This window comes from Ctenocephalides felis, unplaced genomic scaffold (genome assembly GCF_003426905.1).
Source record: "Ctenocephalides felis isolate EL2017-DRISC unplaced genomic scaffold, ASM342690v1 CF-g0.4_SCAFFOLD_03571, whole genome shotgun sequence".
In the NCBI taxonomy this organism is placed as follows: Eukaryota; Metazoa; Arthropoda; class Insecta; order Siphonaptera; family Pulicidae; genus Ctenocephalides; species Ctenocephalides felis.
Window position 1 is genome coordinate 62,451,565 of NW_020539725.1, and position 23,039 is coordinate 62,474,603.

The following is a 23,039-nucleotide window of genomic DNA, read 5'->3' on the forward strand; positions in this document are numbered from 1 at the left end:
AACTTGGTCAAATTTAGCAAAATTTGGTCAAATTTGGCAAATTTTGGCAAATCTCAGAAATTTTGGCATATTTTGGCAAATTTGTCTAATTTTAGTCAAAAAATTGATTTTAACAAAACTAGTATATTTAATAATTTTTATCAAAAAATGAAACAAATATCAAAATTTTATGTAAATCGACGGATTTTGGACGAAATTGGAAAAACCATTCAAAATTAGAGAAAAAGTGTATAAATTTATTGAATTCGATAAATTTGCAAAAGTATCGCTAAATTTAAAAAAATTGGATAAATTTTATTAGGAAAAATCTTAAAACAAAAATTAAGATACTTGAAAGATTGATCTGAAATTTTTATGAAAATTGCGAAATCACACAAAATTTTACAAAATTTGGTTTCAGTAGATATTTATCTAATTTTCATAATTAAAAAAATATAAATTCATATATACATTTGCGAAATGTTCCAAAACCTTAAAAATTTCTTTTGTTTGAATATCAAAATTTTATGAAAAAAACGGCAATTTTTGTAAAAATTGGAAAAACCACTCAAAAAAATTAGTGACAAATTATATAAATTTATAAAATTTGATAAATTTGCACAAATATTTCTAAATTAAAAAAAAAAGGAAAACTTTTATTAAGAAAACTGGAAAAATCTTTGGAAAAATTAAAATTCTTAAAAGATTAATAAAAAATCTGTCTTTCTTTTGAAATTCTTGAAATGAAAATCGCGTAATCCCTCAAAATTTTGCAAAATTTAAATAAATTTATTTGATTTCAGTAGATATTTATCTTATTTTTATTATTTAGAAAAAGTATTTGCAAAAGTAAAGTAAAAGTAAAATAATTACAAATTTCTAGATAAATAAATGTTTGCAAAATATTCCTAAATTAAAAAAAAAATCTTTATAGTTTCAAGACATCTCCAATTTTATTTGCTATCGATTTATAGTTTCTATTTGCAATTGGATCATGAATTTCAATCAAATAGCAACTTGCCAACAGGCACTACTAGTTAAAATAAAAATATTGCAAGTCGTCTTCAAAACCGCCAATAAATATTCTTACTTTTTATTTTTGAAAAATAATCAAAAACTTCACCCAAACCTGGGACAAAAAATACACAAACCTTCTGGGATAAAAAATCAATCATCCCTTATCCCTTATCCCTCACCAGACGCTGCACTTATGAACAGGATTCATAGGCGACCCCGAAGGACAATTGAAAGCTTTGGCGAAATCTTTCGAATTAGAAAGTGGCCCTAGCACCCTTATTATTCCCGGAGAATGCACCGAAGACCTTATCTTGGTAAGGGCGTCTTCTGGCCTCATTGACCCGCACCAGATCTGGGCGTAGTTTAGGAAAAATAGCTGGTCGTGGGTCATGTTGACCCCTGGTAGGGCCAGATCGGGGCCGTTGGTGGCCTTCCATTTCTGATAAGCCTAGATAAAGGGGTAAAGGATATATGATGGTATAATAGGCATATGTTGGTTTTTGGATGTTAATGGATATATATATATATATATATATATATATATATATATATATATATATATATATATATATATATATATATATATATATATATGAGTAAGTTCTTCAAGGGCATACATCAAATAAAAGGCAAAGATTTAGAAGTTAATCTTTAATTTTTCCAAACGTTTCGACATAGTATTTTATGTCATCATCAGTGGATATAAATATGGTCTTACATCAGTAGCTAGCGCAAGGCACATAATTTTGCACTATTATATATACACTAACTTGTTTTTTTTTTTTTTTTTTTTTTTTTTTAATTATTATTTTGTTGAACAGAGCATAGTAGTGGACTACAGCCTCGGGCTCGGTCAAATAAACTACGTTCTCTGTGCAAAATATATTATATATTTCACAAATATTTTACTATGCTCTGTTCAACAAAATAATAATTAAAAAAAAAAAAAAAAAAAAAACAAGTTAGTGTATATAATAGTGCAAAATTATGTGCCTTGCGCTAGCTACTGATGTAAGACCATATTTATATCCACTGATGATGACATAAAATACTATGTCGAAACGTTTGGCAAAATTAAAGATTAACTTCTAAATCTTTGCCTTTTATTTGATGTATGCCCTTGAAGAACTTACTCATATTTCTCAACATCAAAACTAACTTCTCTTATATATATATATATATATATATATATATATACGTATATATTACACCAAAGATCTTATATCATGAAAGTTGCATCTTTAGGAGATTATTCGCGGAGAGTTGTCTCATTCTCATGAATGTGTCTAACAGTGTCAACATTAGATCAGATCACAACCTATTACATGATTCATATTTAAATTTTTTACACTTTTTACAAACAAACAATTAATATCGACTTCCATTTAAGATCAATAATTTAAGTATACACATCCTAACATATAAAAACACACACATACAACCTCGCAGTTCTCAAGTGTTTACACGTGTTGCGTGTGACTCAGATTTAGTTAGTTTATTTCCAACAGCCGATCTCATAACATCGATAGAATAATATTGTTTGTGTTTTCCAATAACAAACTTAAAAAAGACATAACTTATAGTAATTTTGATTTACAAAATTTACCTATTCGGCTGAAAAATAACTCATAAATTCATTTTTTTGTTAAAATCTTGCTTAGTGAAAAAGTGCTAACGTATATTCAAACATACAGATGTCCTGAAGATGGAACGTACCTAGTTCCGAAACGTCGATAGTAAATAAATAAATAAAGAAAGAAATAGTAGTTTATTAAAAAACTTTTTTGTTTTTTATTACTTTTTGGATTCTTGTTCGAAACTCTACAAAATATACACAAATCCAAGACTCTACCATTTAATATATATATATATATATATATATATATATATATAAATATTTTTTTTTTGAAACATATTGTAATCAGGTTTTTCAGCCACTAGTCGAAAATTGTTACATCTTTTTTTTATTTTCCATAAAATATTTTTGTAATTTTGGATTAAAAATTCAAAAAATTACCCAGGCTAAGCAAAGTCTAAGCGCCACCCTGGTACAAATGTTTACCCAAGTGGACTCTACTGACGAGCAAACTAATCTAGAATTAATAAAAGGACCCTGCTGACGAGCAAAAGCTAAAATATATAAAAGGGACTTTACTGACGAGCAGACGAGTATTTCAGTTTGCTCGTCAGTTCATGTAATGCAAAATATAGTTTGCTTGTCAGTAGAGTCCTTTTTATTTTCATGTCTGATAAAATACAGTTGATGATAAAAATACTAAATACAAAAATTCATAAAATCACCCAGGATAAGCACAGTCTAAGCGCCACTCTGCATAGTCGAACTAAAAATGAAATTAAAAAGGGACTACACTGACGAGCAAAACTAAAAATAACAGAAAAATAAACTCTACTGATAAATTAAAAAATGGAAGAAAATGGGACTCTACTGACGAGCATACTAAAAATAAAATTAAAAAAGGACTCTACTGACGAGCAAAATTAAAAATGAAAGAAAATGGGACTCTACTGACGAGCAAAACCAAAAATAAAATTAAAAAGGGACTAAACTGACGAGCAAAACTAAAAATAACATAAAAATAAACTCTACTGATAATTAAATTAAAAAATGGAAGAAAATGGGACTCTACTGACGACCAAACTAAAAATGAAAAAGGGAGGAGGACTCGACTGACGAGCATACTAAAAATAAAATTAAAAAGGGACTACACTGACGAGCAAAACTAAAAATAACAGAAAGATAAACTCTACTGATAACTAAATTAAAAATGGAAGAAAATGGGACTCTACTGACGAGCAAAATTGAAAATGAAAGAAAAATGAAAGAAAAATGGACTCTACTGACGAGCAAACTGAAAATTAAAAAAAATGGACTCTACTGACGGCCAAAATAAAAATAAAATTCAAAGAGACTCTACTGACGAGCAAAACTAAAAATAAAATCAAAAATGGACTTGTAGTTTCTATAAATCTTTGAAGTCATTAAAATGTAAAATATTTTTATGCAAGACAGATATTACAGCTGTTCATAGAATGAGATTATATCGCCAGCGAAATAGTCAAAAACAAACAAGCAGCCGATGAATGTATGTTAGTTTTAATTACATGAAGTTCTTCAAACACAATTATTACATGATGACTGAAGTCGCGAAACAATATATGTTTAGGCGTTGTTTTACATAATCCACTGTAATAATATAATTTATTTCTCTAATGAAGGTTCAAGTCGTAAATGCTAATTACAATGACAAATCGATCATGTCATATTTGAAATACGACTTTGATTACACTATTGTTTTTAAATATTATACATATTTTTAATGCTATTATAAACACATAATTTATAATTTATCATTATATAAATGTGTATAATGATTGACGACACTAATAAATGTGTGCATCACGATGAGTGTTAACCATATTACTAATAAACATTATTCAAAATTGTTACATGATGTATTTATTTTCACTTAAATGCCATCTTGTACAGTAGCAAATAAGTTTTACATCAATCGCGTATGAACCTTACGCGCACTCTTTTTTCGACTTGTGGCTGAAAAACCTTATCACAGATATATATATATATATATATATATATATATATATATATATATTTATATATATATATGATTTATTACCCTGTAGCTTTGTTTGAGTCCACCGTTGTCTGCAATGTTTTCGCCCTGGGTCATCCTGCCGTTCATGTAGAGACCTACTTCGTCAATTTTGTATTTGCTGTACTGGTCAACTATACATTGGGCGCGTTCTCTAAAAGCCTTTACGGTTGCATTGTTCCACCATTGCATCATGTTGCCATCTTTGTCGAATTGGCGACCTGGGGGAAAAAGTTGGAGGAATAATAGTTAAAGGTTGAATTGCGATTCTAGTGAACTTTTTGGTGTCAGCGATAACCCAAAGTCTGGATATACAGAATGAGTATACCAATGGAAGTCCGGTGTCGTGGCGAGAGTAAATGCGTTAACTATTGATTAAAACTAATTTATAAGAAAGTGATACGCTGTGTTTTAATTAATAGTTTTAATCTGTGCTTTCAAACTAGAGTCCACTGAATATGATACAAACAATGTGTCGAAACGTATGGAAACAATAAAAATGTTATAAGTTTATACAAGCTTTTAATTTATGTATTGCTCTGAAGACTGAATCTCATATATCTCAACATCAAAGAAATAAAGGAGTTTTAGGTGATCAACAATAATTAGAAGTTTTGAGGCATGAGGGAAAATTTTTGGGGAAAATTCTTATGCTTGTTCCTTATTAGTAAAACTGTAAAAATGTCTATCTATGTTTATCTATTCTATATTATGTATTTGTATAAATATTATCCTAGAATTGAACCTAAGAGTAAATTTACGTTGATGGTGATCTCTATGATATGCTGAAAGAAATAAAATTTATATAATTTCACCGTGTTTGCCATCTATTTATACTTGTTTTACTATGGATATGTATTAGTTTGGTGTTTTATTTTTGGAATACGTAATTTTTATAGGTTGGTTTTTGGATTTTATCGACAAGAATTGAGACATGTTTTTTTTTCAAAAATATGACTATTTGAATTATAGTAATGGGCCAAAAATCGAAAGAATTTTTTTTTTAAATCTTCACGTTTCAGACATTTCTGAACATTTTGGCATACCTCATAAAAAATTGATGTGTATGTGTAGAGACAATTTTTCGTCGACGATTTCGGACGTACGGATTACCCGATTTGAATGGTTTAAAATACATTCGATTTCTATTGTTGATCAGACATATATTCTGGAATATAATATTCTGGATATTATTTATTTTATCTTACAATACCTATATTTTCACGTAAATATTAAATAAAGCAACATTTTCTTTTTTTTTTAATACAGCGAAAGTTGATGATCTTGGTGGCGCCTCTATGGAGAGCGGTATCAATTAAACTTGAGGTACTTTATCGTGAGCAAATTAATACACAGTTGTAATTTGCCTAAAGGCAAAATGCCACCCACACCTAGTTAACTTCCCGTAGGGTAAGTTATTGTAATGGGCCGAAAATCGCAAATGAAAATTTTTGCATTTCTCGACGTTTTGAAGGTTTCTGAACATTTTTAAGGGGCATACCTCAGAAAAAATGCATGTGTGAAAAGTTTTTTTTTGTTCTAATGCACGATGCCATACACCACTAGTTACTTACCTTTGTCGTCAAATCCGTGGGTTATCTCGTGACCAATAACGACACCAATTCCACCATAGTTGAGGGATTTTGGAAACTTTTGGCTGTAGAATGATGGTTGGAGGATTCCAGCAGGAAACACTAAAATATTAAAAATATTGACAATGACTATCTATTTGCCGTGCGATCAGGCGTATTTTACATATAAACAATCAAGGAAGAATGTTATGATAACAGAATTCTAGATGATGCAGTTATCATAACGTTTATCCTTGCTTGCATGGCCGGTAATCTCCGAACAAATGAAGATTACCGTGTTTTGAAATGGAATGGTATTTGAATAGTTCGAAGGATGGCGCTACGATTTCCAATTTCATTGATCTAGCAGCTGGCTTGTTGATCTACATTGATTTGATCGGCCATCTTCTATAAGTTGTCAAATTGTCATCGCGTATTGTAGTTGAGATTTTCTGTGATTGTTTATATATAAATATGTTTTGGTGAATACGTTTTTCATTTATTATTAAGTTAAAATGATAAAGTGTTATGTGCCAAATTGTTATAACCCCAAATATAATAAAAAAATGCATGTTTTTCCGGCATCTAATTATCAGGTATGTACTTATATAATTATGTATTATGCATATAATGAATATGTATCATCACAATACTATTAAAATGTTATATATATATATATATATATATATATTTGTGTAAATATATATTATATATATATTTGTGTGTAAAAATTTGTGTGTAAAAAGATGCTTTCAATTTGGATGCAGAGGGCGAATAATCTTTTAATGGATGACCTAACTCTTCGGTTTGTGGCACAAATCAACGATAATTTGAAATCGAAACCAAATAGAAGTGTCTCCTTTACGGCAATAACAAAATAGTTTTCAAGTCACTGGAGAATGCTCTGATACAGAACCAGAAGAACAATCTGCAACTCCAAGGACAAAGCCAAGTAATTATAACTCTAAATACTTCAATAACATTTGCAAAAAAAAATTAATAAATGAATCTTATGTTCTTAGGAGATGGAAGCCTAAACACCTTGAAAAAGATTTTTGCAGCACCTCTAAGATTGTGAAGTGCAGGTTAAAAGTCACCTATTCTGACACCAGTTTTCCGAAAAGGTATTTTTTCATACTAATTGCAGCAAAAATATTTAATATGATAATTACAATATCTTCAATTAATATGATATAACAATATATTCAATAGAAGTCCTTGATGGTAGCTGCAAATTGCCGCAGAATGCAATGATTAGGCGTAGGAGTGCCTTAACACCCAGAAGATGTATGATACATCAAATTTTGTTTCGGGATTAAAATGCAATGCAATAATTTAAAGGATAAATTCCAACAGAGTATACAATGTTCTGAGAAGTTTTCAAATATTCCGGAAACTTAAAATGTAAGGTCAAGAATTTTGATAATGTCTCAATTAAGAGAGCATACTCAAAGACCAGACAGTTTATAAAGCGCAAGGGTTTAGTTATAGTTTTAACTAAACCTCCTTGCAATAAAAACTGGATTAAAACGATAGATAGATTTGAGCTACAATTGGTATAAATTAAAAGTAGTTCAGGGTTTTGGTTACTTACGTTTAAAAACACTTATACAGAAACTATTCAAAGATTTTGTCAAATATAACTTTATTAATGATTGATTAGATAGCAAAATAACTATTAAATGGAGAGATAATAAACAAGAATGTCTCGTAAATGAATTTTAATCCTAGGAATTTAGTTTTATCTCAATTTGGATATCAATATATATATGTTTTGTTTTTAGGATTATTTTGTTTGGAAAGTATTCATTCTTTTTTAAAAATGTGCTGTTCTTTTTATCCTTTTAAATTATTGCATTACTTGTCATTCCTTCTAAATTTGTCATTACATCATCAATACTCCTGCACTTTTTACTTCTTAGTTTTTAAGTTTTTAATATATTATTATTAGTCATTAAGTAATTAATATGAATAAGTTATTTCTAGAATATTAATAGAATAAGTACTTTAAAAATATGTCTGTAATATACTTTAATTAATAGTAGTCAGTTATTTCTGTTTAGATTATAATTCTTCAAAAATATGTCTGTGATATATTTGAAAATATATTTTGTATTTCGTATGTTTTGTTCTTATTTCAAATAATAATTTATTTCAGATTTTTGGGCTGTATTGATTTGATGTACAAATGTAGAAGTAATACCAGGGGTTAATTTACATACTGTATGTACATGTGCTTCCATGTAGTGATCTATTCGTAAATTAAAATGAGTGTAACGTCAAATGGCCCGAGATAGCGATCTATTTATGCTTATTTATCTATGCTTGCTTGTTTATATGTAAAATACGCCCGATCGCACAGCAAATAGATAGACATTTTCACAAGCTTAACAAACAATAAACTATTTTATGAAGCAGAATTGCTCTCTTAGATTCTGAAGATTGTAAAATATTTAAATTTGTCCATAGAAGATTTTTAGAAGTCGCCTTTTTTAAATTGCTCGTCATTAGAGTCCATTTATTTTTACTTCTAGCATTAGTTTGCTCGTCAGCAGACTTCATATTAATGTTAATTTTGTGTTTGCTCGTCAGTCGAGTCCCTTCTTTAATTCTAGATTTTATTTGCTCGTTGGTAGAGTTCTTTTACATTTTGATTTGTAGATTCAGTTTTTTGCTTGTCAGTAGAGTCTCTTTTTTAATTCTAGATTTAGTTTGGTCGTCAGTAGAGTCCTTTTTTTAAATTCTGTATTACATTTGCTCGTCAGTAGAGTCTCTTTTTAAATTCTAGATTACATTTGCTCGTCAGTAGAGTCCTTTTTTGTAGATTTATAGATTAAGTTTACTCGTCAGTAGAGTCTCTTTTTAAATTTAAGATTAAGTTTGCTCGTCAGTAGAGTCCATTTTTTAACTGTAGATTAAGTTTGCTCGTCAGTAGAGTCCCTTTTTTAACTTTAATTATGCTCGTCAGTAGAGTCCTTTCTAGAGTATTCTAGATGCTGCAGTTATCATAAGATTCTTTCTTGCTTTGTTTATATGTAAAATACGACTGACCGCACGGCAAATACATAGACATTTTCACAATTTCACTAAATCGTTGCCATGACAACGCTATTTTATGAGGCAGATTTGCCAGGTATTTGTAATTATATAATTCTTTACTCACCAATATCGTTTTTGTTCGGATTATAAAAAGCATTCACAACTGCCGGTTCTGTTGCCCATTTGTCTTTATCCACAGGCCGCCTTAGAAGTTGCATGTTTTTGTGAGCGTCCCATTTCAGTACATTCATAATATTTAAAAGAAAGTTTTTCTCTGATATATTCAACTGCAAAAAAAAAGATAAACAACTTGAATGACGAGAAATTTTATCTATGATTTTATCCACTTTACCAGTTTATACTCCGATTCCAAATCCTGTTTTTGAGTCAAAAAATCAGGATAACCGATTCGTTCATTCATGGCATCTGCTTTTTCTTTGGCAACTGCTCTTGTCTCGTCGTCCATCCAATGGTTGTCTGCTAGAAGATCGTTGAAGGCTTCTCTGATATTTTTGATCATTTCTAAAGCAGTGTCCTGGAAAAAAATAGTCACATTCTAAACGCACTTGCAAAAAATTTTGTACTGGGTTGTCACTTAGACTGTGCTTAGTCTGGGTAGTTTTTCACATTTTTTCAAATTTTTTTAACTCGAAATTACATTTTTATAATTTACATAAAATTGGGAAAGTGCTCCCGTATAGTCACAGTCTAAACGCATTTGCAAATAATTCTGTGCGACATTTTCACTTATACTGTGCTCAGCTTGGCGCCATTTTCACATTTTTCTTTCAATAGTTTTCACAAAATTTATAAAAACGCTCCCGCATAGTCACATTCTAAACGCACTTGCGAAAATTTTTGTACTGGGTTGTCACTTAGAGTGTGCTTAGTCTGGCTAGTTTTTCATTTTGTCAAATTTTTTAACTCGAAATTACATTTTTATAATTTACATAAAATTGAAAAAGTGCTCCCGTATAGTCACAGTCTAAACGCATTTGCAAATAATTTTGTGCGACATTCTCACTTATACTATGCCTAGATTGGCGGCATTTTCACATTTTTTAATAGTTTTCACAAAATTTCACATTCTAAACGCACTTGTGTAAACATTTTGTACCAGAGTGGCGCTTAGACTGTGCTTAGCCTGGGTCATTTTTTGATTTTTTTTTGTATTTAGTATGTTTCATCATCAACTGTATTTTACCAGACATGAAAATAAAAAGGACTCTACTGACAAGCAAACTATATTTTGCATTATATGAACTGACGAGCAAACTAAAATACTCGTCTGTTCTAAACTTTGGGACTTTATTAACTATTTTATATTTTAGCTTTTCAATTTTTAAATTCTAGATTAGTTTGCTCGTCAGTAGAGTCCCTTTTTAAATACTAGATTAGTTTGCTCGCCAGTAGAGTTTTTTTTTTCAAATTTAGATTAGTTTGCTCGTCAGGAGAGTCCCTTTTTAATTCTGGATTTGTTTGCTCGTCAGTAGAGTTCCATTTTTAGTTCTAGATTAGTTTGCTCGTCAATAGTCTCTTTCTTAAATCTAGATTTAGTTTGCTCGTCAGTAGAGTCCCTTTTTTAATTCCAGATTAGTTTGCCCGTCAGTAGAGTACCTTTTTTAAATCTAAATTTTATTTGCTTGTCAGTAGAGTATTTTTTAAATTATAGATTTTATTTGTTCGTCAGTAGAGTCCCTTTTTCAACTGCGGATTAATTATGATCGTCAGTAGAGTCCTTTTTTGTAGATTTCTAGAGTCAGTTTGCTCGTCAGTAGAGTCACTTTTCTTAAATCTAGATTTAGTTTGCTCGTCAGTAGAGTCCCTTTCCTAAATCTAGATTTGGTTTGCTCGTCAGTAGAGTCCCTTTCCTAAATCTAGATTTGGTTTGCTCGTCAGTAGAGTCCCTTTCTTAAATCTAGATTTAGTTTGCTCGTCAGTAGAGTCCACTTGGATAAACATTTGTACCAGAGTGGCGCTTAGACTGTGCTTAGCCAGGGTAATTTTTTCAATTTTTGAATTTTTTAAATTTTATGAATTTTTAATCCAAAATTACAAGTCTCAACGTTTATCTTACCTTGCTCTCCTGGTTAAAGTTATCACGAATAAACAAGGCACCGACAGCCATTCCCAGTTTTTTGTTTGTCCATTCAACACATTGTGACCAGCGTTGGCGTTCACTTTGGATGCCCATCAGGATTTTACGGAATTCAACACGTTCTCTTTGGAAATCGTCGATCATGTGGGTTGTCATTGACATCATTAGGCGCCAGATGACGTAGTTGTGGATTATCCTATAATTGAAAGAAATTGAAAAAAATTGGAACTTCACGCACCGTAATTAAAAATTTGAGTAATGACATTAGTGAGAATTATCAGAATTATGCTTGGTTAAGTCAACGAGCAATTCTTGCCGAAAAGAATAATGATGTACACGCTCTGAATTTCACCATTCAATCAAAAATTGCTGGCGATTTGGTGACATACCAATGTTTCCGACTGGTTTCCGTTTGACTTCAAACGATTGCAATTTCCTTGCGTTCGCAATAACAAGCCTCAAGGCCAATCGCTTAGTGTTTGCGGTATAAATTTCAAATATATTATTTAGAAAATCATTGTTTTTCACATTGGCAGTTATACGTTGCCTGTTCACGAGTTGGAAAACCAATCGCTTTGTTTGTGTCAACGTCAGACCGAAAAACAAAAAATGTGGTTTACCAAAGAGCACTTCAATGATACGGATAATTTGCGGATTCACTTTCATTTACTTAGAGAAGTTCAACTAAAAAACAATTCATTTTTGTAATCGAAATAAATTCATTACTGTTGTATAATAAAATCATAACTCCTTTAATTTCGACTCTATCACAATTTGTAATATACCATATGAAAGGTTAATAAAAGGGCTACAACTTTTTTTATTATAACTTTTTTCGTAACTCCTCTCATTTTGAAACAGCGAACGGTTAAAGGGTTCGAGAAAGACTCCGATTGCGCGGCCGCGCACTCTTTAAACAATCATAACTCTGTTAATTTTTGTGTGAAAAAAAAACTAATAAAAAACAATAATAAGCCAGAAATTGATTTTTGGCTTTGATTTTTATCTATATGCTCTTATAGGTATTTTTTATTAGTGAATGTGCTAGAATCCATCAAGTTTATAATGAAGTAAATTCTAGATGGAATGAAAATTACTTTAATTCTGGTGGAAATGGCGCTCATTAAACCATGTGATTTAAAAGGAAAAAACATCGTTTATGCTTCTTATTTGCATGATAGCTGAAATTGCATAAAATTGCATAAAATGTAAAACCTCGACACTAGATGGTTTTAAATACAATTAAATCTTGAACGAAATAAAAACCGACTTTGCTCTTTCAAATCTAGCTTTATATTATATCTAGAACACTTTTTAAAACACCGATTTATTAAGATTTTTATTGACATTATTTTGTTCATTATATGGTTTTCGTTAAAATGTATATTTTAGGAGATATTTGCAAAAGGACGAAGAAAAACGCCAAAAAAATATGTATTTTTAGTGGCTAGTAACTTGAAAAGTATTCGTTTTTTTGAAAAACTATAAAAGACATTTTGATCTTATAATTAGTTCTTATATCGATTTCCGACGTTATTTTGAACAAATGTAATTACACAATTAAGGGTAAGATGAAACTAATTCCAAAACTTCATGCAATTCGGAGCACAGTAAAAAAAATTCTGACCCTAAACGCTCCGTTTACTGTACTAAATGTCCTACAAGAATTAATAAGGTCCTACAAGAATTTGTGAAGTTTCTTAAGAATTGGTAAAGTCTTACAAGAACTGGTAAAGTTTCTTGTAAATCAGTAATGTCTCACAAGAACTCGTAAATTCCCACAAGAATTGGTAAAATTTTGCTACATTAGATAAAGATTTGCAACAAATGAGCAGCGTTTTGCAAAAATTACTAAAAACAGTTGTGAATGTTTTCCTGCAAAGGGAATACATTGGCAAATAGTTCTGGTCTAAAATACCTTTTATCCGTTTCGGCAATCAGTTTACCCATCTCGGTAAAGTAAGAGATTGCATAACTGACAACTGGCTCATCCATGGTGATGTTGACATGAGATAGGCATGCCTGGAGGTACTCTAACCACTTAATTTGGGGCACTTTGGCGTGAAGCTCCTTCAGCTTAAATCTTCTGTATATTGCTGAAGTGTCCTGGCGCTCTGTTTCTGGCAACGAGATCTACAAAACAAAGATAAATGAAATTCGGTGTTGATAGTAAATATAGAAACTGAAAAAGATCTCCACTAACTAAATAGATATAAAAGATATAGAAAGGAAACATAAAAAAGGACTCTACTGACGAGGAAATTAAAAATGAAAAAGGGAGGGGACTCTACTGACAACCAAATTTAAAGAGACTTTACTGATGATTAAATTAAAATTAAAGGTAAAAGCGACTCTACTGACGAGCAAACATAATTTTAATCCAGAACATAAAAATGGACTCTACTGACAAGCAAACTTTAATTACAATCGAGTTGATAAAAAGGGACTCTACTGATGACTAAATTTAAAATTAGTAAATATAAAAACTGAAAAAGATCTCCACTAACTGGTATAGATATAAAAGATATAGAAAGGAAACATATAAAAAAGGACTCTACTGACGAGAAAACTTTAGTTTAGTTTGACAGATTCTAAAGCTGTTAAATGAAAAAATAAAAGGACTCTACTGACGAGCAAACATATTTTTAATCCAGAACATAAAAATTGACTCTACCGACAAGCAAACTTTAATTACAATCGAGTTAATAAAAAAGGACTCTACTGATGACTAAATTTGAAATTAGTAAATATAAAAACTGAAAAAGATCCCCACCAACTGGTATAGATACAAAAGATATAGAAAGGAAACATATAAAGAGGACTCTACTGACGAGCAAACTCAATTTTAGTAAAATGTTTGTGATGGGACTCTACTGACAAGCAAACTTTAATTACAATCTAGTTGATAAAAAGGGACTCTACTGATGACTAAATTCAAAGTTAGGGATCGTTCAAGTATGACGTAAGCAGATTTATTACAATTATTTACCCGCCCCCCATCCCCCTTATCAGCAAAAGTAAGCGAAGCTCTTACCCCCTACCCCCATGCTTACATAAATATTTTGCAATTAATGTAAAAAAATAAGACATAAAGTAGAAGGACTCGACTGACGAGCAAACTAAGCCTCGACATGATAAGAAAAATTAAAACGAAAAATATGTCAAAAGGACTCTACTGAAGTGCAATAAATAAGAATGTAAAATATGAAATAGGACTCTACTGACGAGAAAACCATAATTCGATATAATATGTAATAAAAGGACTCTACTAACGAGCAAACTGCAAACCCAGATATAAAATAAAAGGACTCTACTGACGAGCAAATTGTGTCTCGACATTATAAGAAAAAGAACATAAAAGATAAAAAGGGATTGTACTGATGAGCAAACCAAAATTCGATACATAATAAAAAAAGGACTCTACTAACGAGCAAACTGAAAAACAAGATATAAAATAAAAAAAAACTCTACTGATGAGCAAATTGAACCTAGACAAGATAATTAAAGGAAGAACGTAGAAAATAAAAAAGAACTCTACTGACGAGCAAACTCTATATGTAAAAAAGGACTCTACTAACGAGCAAACTGCAAAACCAGATATAAAATAAAAGGACTCGACTGACAAGCAAACCGAAATTTAACATATAATAAAAAATGACTTTATTAACAAGCAACCTCGATATCGTAAGAAAAAGAAGAACATAGAAGATAAAAAAGGACTCTACTGACGAGCAAACTGCAAAACCAGATATAAAATTAAAAAAACTCGACTGACAAACAAACTGAACCTACCATGATAAAAAAAATAAGAATGTAGAAGATGTAAAAAGGAAACTACTGACGAGCAAATCGAAACTCTATATGTAAAAAACGACTCTACTACCGAGCAAACTGAAAAACAAGCCAAAAAAATAAAAGGGCATGGTAAGAAAAATAAGGCATTATAAAAAAATGTAGAAGATGAAAAGGAACTCTACTCACAAGCAAACGGAAATTCGATATATAATAAGAAAGGACTCTACTAACAAGCAAACTAAAAAAATAGATATAAAATAAAAGGACTCGACTGACAAGCAAACCGAAATTCGACATATAATAAAACCTATGACGTAATCATCATCCAGATTCCCCTGCCCACCATGTCATCCCAAAACAAGCAAATCAACAACCCTCCTTACGTAATACTTGAACTGCCCTTTGGTGGATATTTGTCTTTCACTTACATTAGCCAATTTGCTCTCAAATTCCAAAACTTCTCTCATATCATCCTCTGCTTTTACCGGATCAGCTCCCATCAAAATTGCAACTTGCGTCATATACCGATGGTAAGCTTGTAAATCTCCTTCGCTGCTGTTTTTAAGATAATAGTCTCTCGATGGAAGTGCCAAAGCAAGCTGGTCGAGCTGGAATTTAGGCACCAATTAGTCGAATTTGATAGAATTTAGCAGTGGCGTAACTAGACGCCCGGGGCCCGTGGCAAAATCATCCGATGGGGCCCTATCGTAGTACTCAATTTTTAATTTATTTAATTTTGTTTAATGAAAGTTAATAGTTTTACCACTGGCTAAAACAATTTTTAATGAATTTTATCACAATTAGCAAACCAATTTCGACTAATTTATATTTTATGGCATATTGAAAAAAAATGAAATTATACAAAAGGTAGAAAAGTAAAGTATTGATTTAGAGGTATAATTATAATTTAGTTGTAATTATATAAAAATAACAAAAAATACATAAAACTTAATTTTTCTTACAAATCAAACATGAAATATTAGTGAATATTTTCAACGTTAGAATAAATGGAAATTAAAATTAAACGCATTTTTTTTTAAAATAAAAATTAAATAAATACCACTTTTTTAAATTTAATTATTACATAACCTTCCATTAACAATTTGATTTTTTTGCTGTAATTAATTTTATTGATTAAGTAGTGACGTTCGATCTTTATGAAAATTTATGATTTAAACAATACCCCTGATTGAAAAATATGCATTTCTCGAAAATCCAATCCGTTTCAATACCTTTTGGACTATTTTTTAGCGAAGATGAAGACATTTGTCATCTAGCTTCTTTTTGAAGAAACAATAGTTAACCCTGCACCTATTCAAAATCAAATAAAAATAAAATATTAACTTCCATAAGCTATTTAGTAAATAAAATCCTTTCTTACTGCTTTGAGTTGCGTCAAAGTGTCTATTCCGAAGAATTTCCTATTCCACCTCTGAAATTTGATCGAAAACTAAATTTCCCTGGCAAATAGAAATCAGAATCGGAACAAATGTTTTTTTTTATCGTACTGATCTATTAAACCACACTAGTGGCGTCTAATTTTAAATTTTCAAATTCATGCCAATAATTTTCTAATTCTTAACAAATTTTTAAATGTTTATAGCATTTGAAATATCAGTGGTTTTAGATTATAGCGCTTTAGACGCTGCGGCGATAGTAGTAGAATATTACAATGGAAAACCTATAATAAAATAATTGTAGTTTGCAAACTTCTTTTTATGTAAAATAGTTTCATTTTGGATATCAACAAAACGGAGTTTAAAAGCAAGAATAGCATCAGTATGTCGTGCACATCTAGAAGGCCTAAATATTTTTAATGTTATTTTGTAATTAGATTCAAATCTTGATAAAATATTCCATCTTTTTATATCATGGCTAAAATAATTGAAAATTCATAAACCGTTTAAACAAAACGCGTTAAAATATGAAGAAACTAGTGGATGTGTTCTAAAGCGGATTAAATTTTGTTCAGAATGTGTTGAAATTAGGCTTGTAACAAATCGTATAATCAGCAACTGATTATAATAAATAAAATTAAGAAAGAGACTTGTCGGAGTCCATATGTCAGAAGTATAATCTGCTTCTGAAGATAAACTTTTAATTTTCAAAAGCAAAAATAATATTTGTATTTTCTGCGATAAAAAACCTAAGGTAGCTCTTTATTTAGTAAAGGCTTAGATTGAATATAATGAATGACTTCATTGTATATGAACGTAGCCGTTAAATGATTAATATTATATGTCATTTAACTATAAAAATAACGTATCTTTGAATATTCACTATTATTCCTAGTATAGTCACTATTATTCCTAGAGACTGAAATTTTAGAAAATTTCACTTAATTAATAATTCAGTTTTTAATAAAGTGAGAGTATTTTTATCTGAAATCATTTATGAAAAATTCAGAAAATTATAGAAAATTAGATAGAATGATAAATAACTATTCTTCTAATTTCATGTATTTTTATATTTTGTGATAAAAATCTCTTCTTAAGGAGGCCCCCAAACAAATTTTGATACGAGGCCCCGCGAAGGCGTGCTACGTCTCTGATATTGAGAAAAAAGTTCTTCACGTGTTCGTTTTTTTATCTGAAAAGTCGATAACGTTTAAGTTATTTCATATACAATAATAAATTATTTCATTCATTCTTCATATCATATTATATAAACTAATGATTCTCAAATGCAGATCCATCGCAGCTCTTTATCGCATAAAAGATAAAACACAATACTTTCGCTGTGCGGCGGCGACTCCTTTGGTTTTAACTAACTAAATATTCGATGCAAGCCTGGTTGAATAATTAACTCCAACTTTGAACTTAAAAAATATAAAATATAAGTTTCAAGTGAAATAAAATTTATGTACAATGTAAAAATGTATAGTATGTTTCCTGGGCCGGGGCTCCCTATAGTTCCCACCGACGCCACCCTATAGTTACGCCACTGGAATTTAGATTGATAGTCTACATTGAACTTTTATCATGAGCGCTCAACTTGAAGCCCTTACATGATCGCACCTGGATGATGTGTGCAGAAGAATTCTTGTCATCGGCTCCCACGTACAATTCTATGAGAATAGGTTCACTGTAATCAGATCTGAGGCGCCCTAGAAGGGTTTCTAGGGTGAAATTTGGCAGCTTCCAATTGTCGTCCAACACCGGCCAACCGCCCACGATGTGATGACATTCCTCAAGGGACCGTCACCGATTTTTCTGATTTGTTCTGCAAAACAAAACAAACTAAAATAGTGAATAGAACGAAAATAGGTTTGGAGTAAAACTTCTTCAGGCGCGACTAGGGTGTAAATATAAGATACGTATAAATAAGATAAGGGTCGAGTGCCAATATCATTTCTATACGGGTCGATTGTGATTAGTTGTCGTGTATGTGAATATAAATCTGTCGTTGTATAACAAGGAAATCGGCATAGATGAATAAACTTTTCAAAGTCACATCTTAGTTCAAATTTTTGAATTAAAACTTCTTTAGGCGCGACTAGGGTGTAAATCCGTACAAATAAGATAAGGGTCGAGTGCCTATGATTTTCCAGTCATTCGCTCTCGATTATATCATTTCTATACGGGTCGATTGTGATTAGTCGTCGTGTATGTGAATAGAGATCTGTCGTTGTATAACAAGGAAATCGGCGTAGATGAATAAACATTTTCAAAGTCACATCTTAGTACAAATTTTTGAATTAAAACTTTTTTAGTCGCGACTAGGGTGTAAATCCGTACAAATAAGATAAGGGTTGAATGCGAATGATTTTCCAGTCATTCGCTCTCGATTATATCATTTCTATACGGGTCGATTGTGATTAGCCGTCGTGTATGTGAATAGAGATCTGTCGTTGTATAACAAGAAAATCGGCATGGATGAATAAACATTTTCAAAGTCACATCTTAGTTCAAATTTTTGAATTAAAACTTCTTTAGGCGCGACTAGGGTGTAAATCCGTACAAATAAGATAAGGATTGAGTGCCTATGATTTTCCAGTCATTCGCTCTCGATTATATCATTTCTATACGGGTCGATTGTGATTAGTCGTCGTGTATGTGAATATAAATCTGTCGTTGTATAACAAGGAAATCGGCGTAGATAAATGAACTTTTCAAAGTCACATCTTAGTACAAATTTTTGAATTAAAACTTCTTTAGGCGCGACTAGGGTGTAAATCCATACAAATAAAATAAGGGTCGAGCGCCAATGATTCGTCATTCGCTCTCCATGATATCATTTCTATACGGGTCAATTGTGATTAGTCGTTGTGTATGTGAATAGACATCTGTCGTTGTATAACAAGGAAATCTACATAGATGAATAAATTTTTCAAAGTCACATCTTAGTGCAAAGCTTGATTTAATGAAAATCAGTAGCCTGAATCAGAAGAGTATTTTGCCCTGTTTTTTGAAAATATTAAAACAAATTAAGCATTTGTGCCGTGTACTAAACGTATCTTTATTGATTAGAAATTATTTCTATATTATTCGTAAATAAAAAGGGACTCTACTGACGTCCAAACTAAAAATGAAAAAAGAAGAAGGACTCTACTGACAAAAATAAAAATTAAATTCAAAGTGACTCTACTGATGATTAAATTAAAATTAAAGGTAAAAGGGACTATACTGACGAGCATACTGAAAGGGACTCTACTGACGAGCATATAAAAATAAAATTAAAAAGGGACTCTACTGACAAGCGAAACTAAAATAAAAGAAAATAAACTCTACTAATAATTAAATTAAAAATGGAAGAAAATGGCACTCTACTGACGAACAAACTAAAAATTAAAGAAAATGGGACTCTACTGACGAGAAAAATAAAAATAAAATTTAAAGAGACTCTACTGATGAATAAATAAAAAATTAAAGAAAATGGGACTCTACTGACGAGCAAACTAAAAATTAAAGAAAAAAGGACTCTACTGACGACCAAACTAAAAATGAAAAAGGGAGGGAGACTCTACTGACGAGCAAAATAAAAATAAAATTTAAAGAGACTCTACTGACGAGCAAAATAAAAATAAAATTTAAAGAGACTCTACTGATGATTAAATTAAAAATTAAAGAAAATGGGACTCTACTGACGAGCAAAACTAAAAATAAAAGAAAAATAAACTCTACTGATAATTAAATTAAAAATGGAAGAAAAAGGGACTCTACTGACGACCAAATTAAAAATGAAAAAGGGAAGGGTCTCTACTGACGAGCAAACTAAAAATTAAAGAAAAAGGGACTCTACTGATGATTAAATTGAAAATTAAAGAAAATGGACTCTACTGACGAGCAATCTTAAAATAACATTAAAAAGGGACTCTACTGACGAGCAAACTAAAAATTAAAGAAAAATGGACTCTACTGACGAGCAATCTAAAAATAACATTAAAAAGAGACTCTACTGACGAGCAAAACTAAAAATAAAATCAAAAATGGACTTGTAATTTCTATAAATCATTGAAGTCATTAAAATGGAAAATATTTTTTAGACAAGACATATATTACACCTATTCAAAGAATGAGATTATATCGCCAGCGAAAATGTAAAACAAATACAAACAGTCGATGAATGTATGTTAATTTTAATTAAATTAAGTTCTTCAAACACAATTAAATGATGAGTGAAGTTGCAAAAACAATATTTGTTTAGACTTTTTTAGAATTTATTAATCAGCAATTACTTCATTTCCCTATTGAAGGTTCATTTCTGAATGCTAATTACAATGACAAACCGATCATGTCATATTTGAAGTACGACTTTATGTGGACTCAATGTTCACTTATTTATTAAGGGTTTGCAACCCCCGCCGAGGTTAAGATTCCAAACCTAATTCCAAAATTGCTTGCAAATTGGAGCACAGTAAAAAAATTCAGAGGCTATACCCTTTCCTCTCCGTTTACTACACTAAAATCAAAACTATTGATAAACTTTGGTCTTTGATTTACTTACGTATGTCCAAGATAGAAAACATAAAATATTATTTACTTTACACGTAATTCTTATTAATTATATCATACAGAAATTTATTTTAAAGTGTTTCTTTTTCAATTTAGAGGTTGTTAGAAGGGTTTTAGGGTTTTCACGGGGTTGAAAATGATTTTATTGCGAGGTAAATGTATTAAAAAATATTTGTTAATTATATTCTTTGATATTAAAAACGTTTCTAGCGATAAAATGGTTCAATGTTCACTTATTTATTAAGGGCTCGCAACCCCCCGAGTTGTTTTCACTTTTGAGCTTGAGGTTAAGATGAACCTAATTCAAAAATTTCATACAAATTGGAGCACAGTAAAAAAAAATCACACGTTACACCCTTTCCTCTCCGTTTACTGAACTAAAAATACAACTATTGATAGACTTTAGTCTTCGATCTACTTACGTATATCAACGCAGGATTTGTAGAATGTTTTGGCCTTAATCGTGGCCTGGTTGTCGTCTTCACCGATCGGTTCTTCGAGGACACCTTTGAGGATCAGTTGTTGCTGGTCAGCTAAAACTTCAAAAGTGCTGATTGAGCTCCTGTCTTCGGGTATGACGTGTTTTTTGTTCCAGGAGCCGCAGGCGTAACGGAAGAAGTCTTCGCAAGGGTCGGCTGTGTGGTCCATTGCTGATAATAGGGTTGAGGCTGGGGGAAAAAAAAAGTAGATTAAAGATATTTGGTATTAGTAGGGTAGTTATAGTAATTTTTTGCTGAAGGTTTCTGAACATTTTAAGGGGCATACCTCAGAAACTAAATGGATGTGTGTGTGTGTGGGTTTTGTATCTAAAAAACTTTCTGCTTGTATTGACAAAACATTTGCTTTTGAGGATAAAAAATTATTACATCTCTTTTTATTTTACCCAAGTTTACCCAAGTGCGTTTAGACTGTTTATGTACTGGAGCACTTTTCCAATTTTGTGAGAAAACTATTGAAAAATGTGAAAATGCCGCCAAGCCAAGCACAGTATAAGTGAAAATGTGGCACAGATTTATTTGCAAATGCGTTTAGACTGTGACTTAATTTGTTCGTCAGTAGAGTCCTTTTTCTAATAAAATTTTAATTTGCTCGTCAGTAGAAACTCTTTGTATTGAAATTTTAAAGTTGCTCGTCAATAGAGTCCCTTTTTTATTTTCTAGATCTAAATCAAATTGCTCGTCAGTAAAGTCTCATTTGTACTGAAATTTTAATTTGCTCGTCAATAGAGTCCCTTTTTGTATTAAAGTTTTAATTTGATCGTCAGTAGAGTCCCTTTTCTCTTAAAATTTTTAATTTTATCGTCTTGTACTATAATGATACAACTTTTTCAATTTTGTGAGAAAACTATTGAAAAATGTGAAAATGCCGCCAAGCTAAGCACAGTATAAGTGATTATGTCGCACAGAATTATTTTGCAAATGCGTTTAGACTGTGACTATACGGTAGCACTTTTTCAATTTTGTGTAGATTATAAAAATATAATTTCGAGTTGAAAAAATTTGAAAAAATGTGAAAAACTACCCTACTAAGCACAATCTAAGTGACAACCTGGTTCAAAAAATTTTTGCAAGTGCGTTTAGAATGTGACTATGCGGGAGCGTTTTTATAAATTTTGTGAAAAAAAACTATTGAACAATGTGAAAATGCGGCCAAGCAAAGCACAGTCTAAGTAAAATGTCGCACAAAATTATTTGCAAATGCATTTAGAATGTGACTTTTACGAGAGCACTTTTACAATTTTATGAAAATTAATTGAAATGTAAATTCGGGTTAATTTTATTTAAAAAAAATGAAAAACTACCCAGACTAAGCACAGTCTAAGTGAAAACCTGGTGCAAATATATTTGGCAAGTGCGTTTAGACTGTTTCTACACTGGAGCACTTTTACAATTTTGTGTAAATTATAAAAATGTGAAGGATCGGCTGTGTTGTCTATTGCTGATAATAGGGTTGA

The 23,039-nt window shown here is 30.9% G+C and overlaps 1 protein-coding gene and 1 long non-coding RNA gene across 2 annotated transcripts in view; one reads left to right on the forward strand and one right to left on the reverse strand.

The window, feature by feature from the left end:
- Positions 1-1,171: 1,171 nt before the first annotated feature.
- LOC113386453 (neprilysin-1-like) overlaps positions 1,172-23,039 on the reverse strand; it is a 32,765-nt gene continuing 10,897 nt past the window's right edge. The window contains 11 exon segments of the mRNA XM_026624233.1: positions 1,172-1,444; positions 4,653-4,849; positions 6,203-6,322; positions 9,363-9,525; positions 9,591-9,773; positions 11,316-11,532; positions 13,255-13,469; positions 15,560-15,739; positions 18,149-18,309; positions 18,312-18,353; positions 21,508-21,753. Of these exon segments, the coding sequence (XP_026480018.1) occupies positions 1,172-1,444; positions 4,653-4,849; positions 6,203-6,322; positions 9,363-9,525; positions 9,591-9,773; positions 11,316-11,532; positions 13,255-13,469; positions 15,560-15,739; positions 18,149-18,309; positions 18,312-18,353; positions 21,508-21,753 (1,997 nt within the window).
- Positions 6,742-7,731, forward strand: LOC113385171. Its single transcript, XR_003367978.1, has 4 exons — positions 6,742-6,795; positions 6,967-7,151; positions 7,222-7,323; positions 7,412-7,731. It is a non-coding gene; the product is annotated as an uncharacterized LOC113385171 (long non-coding RNA).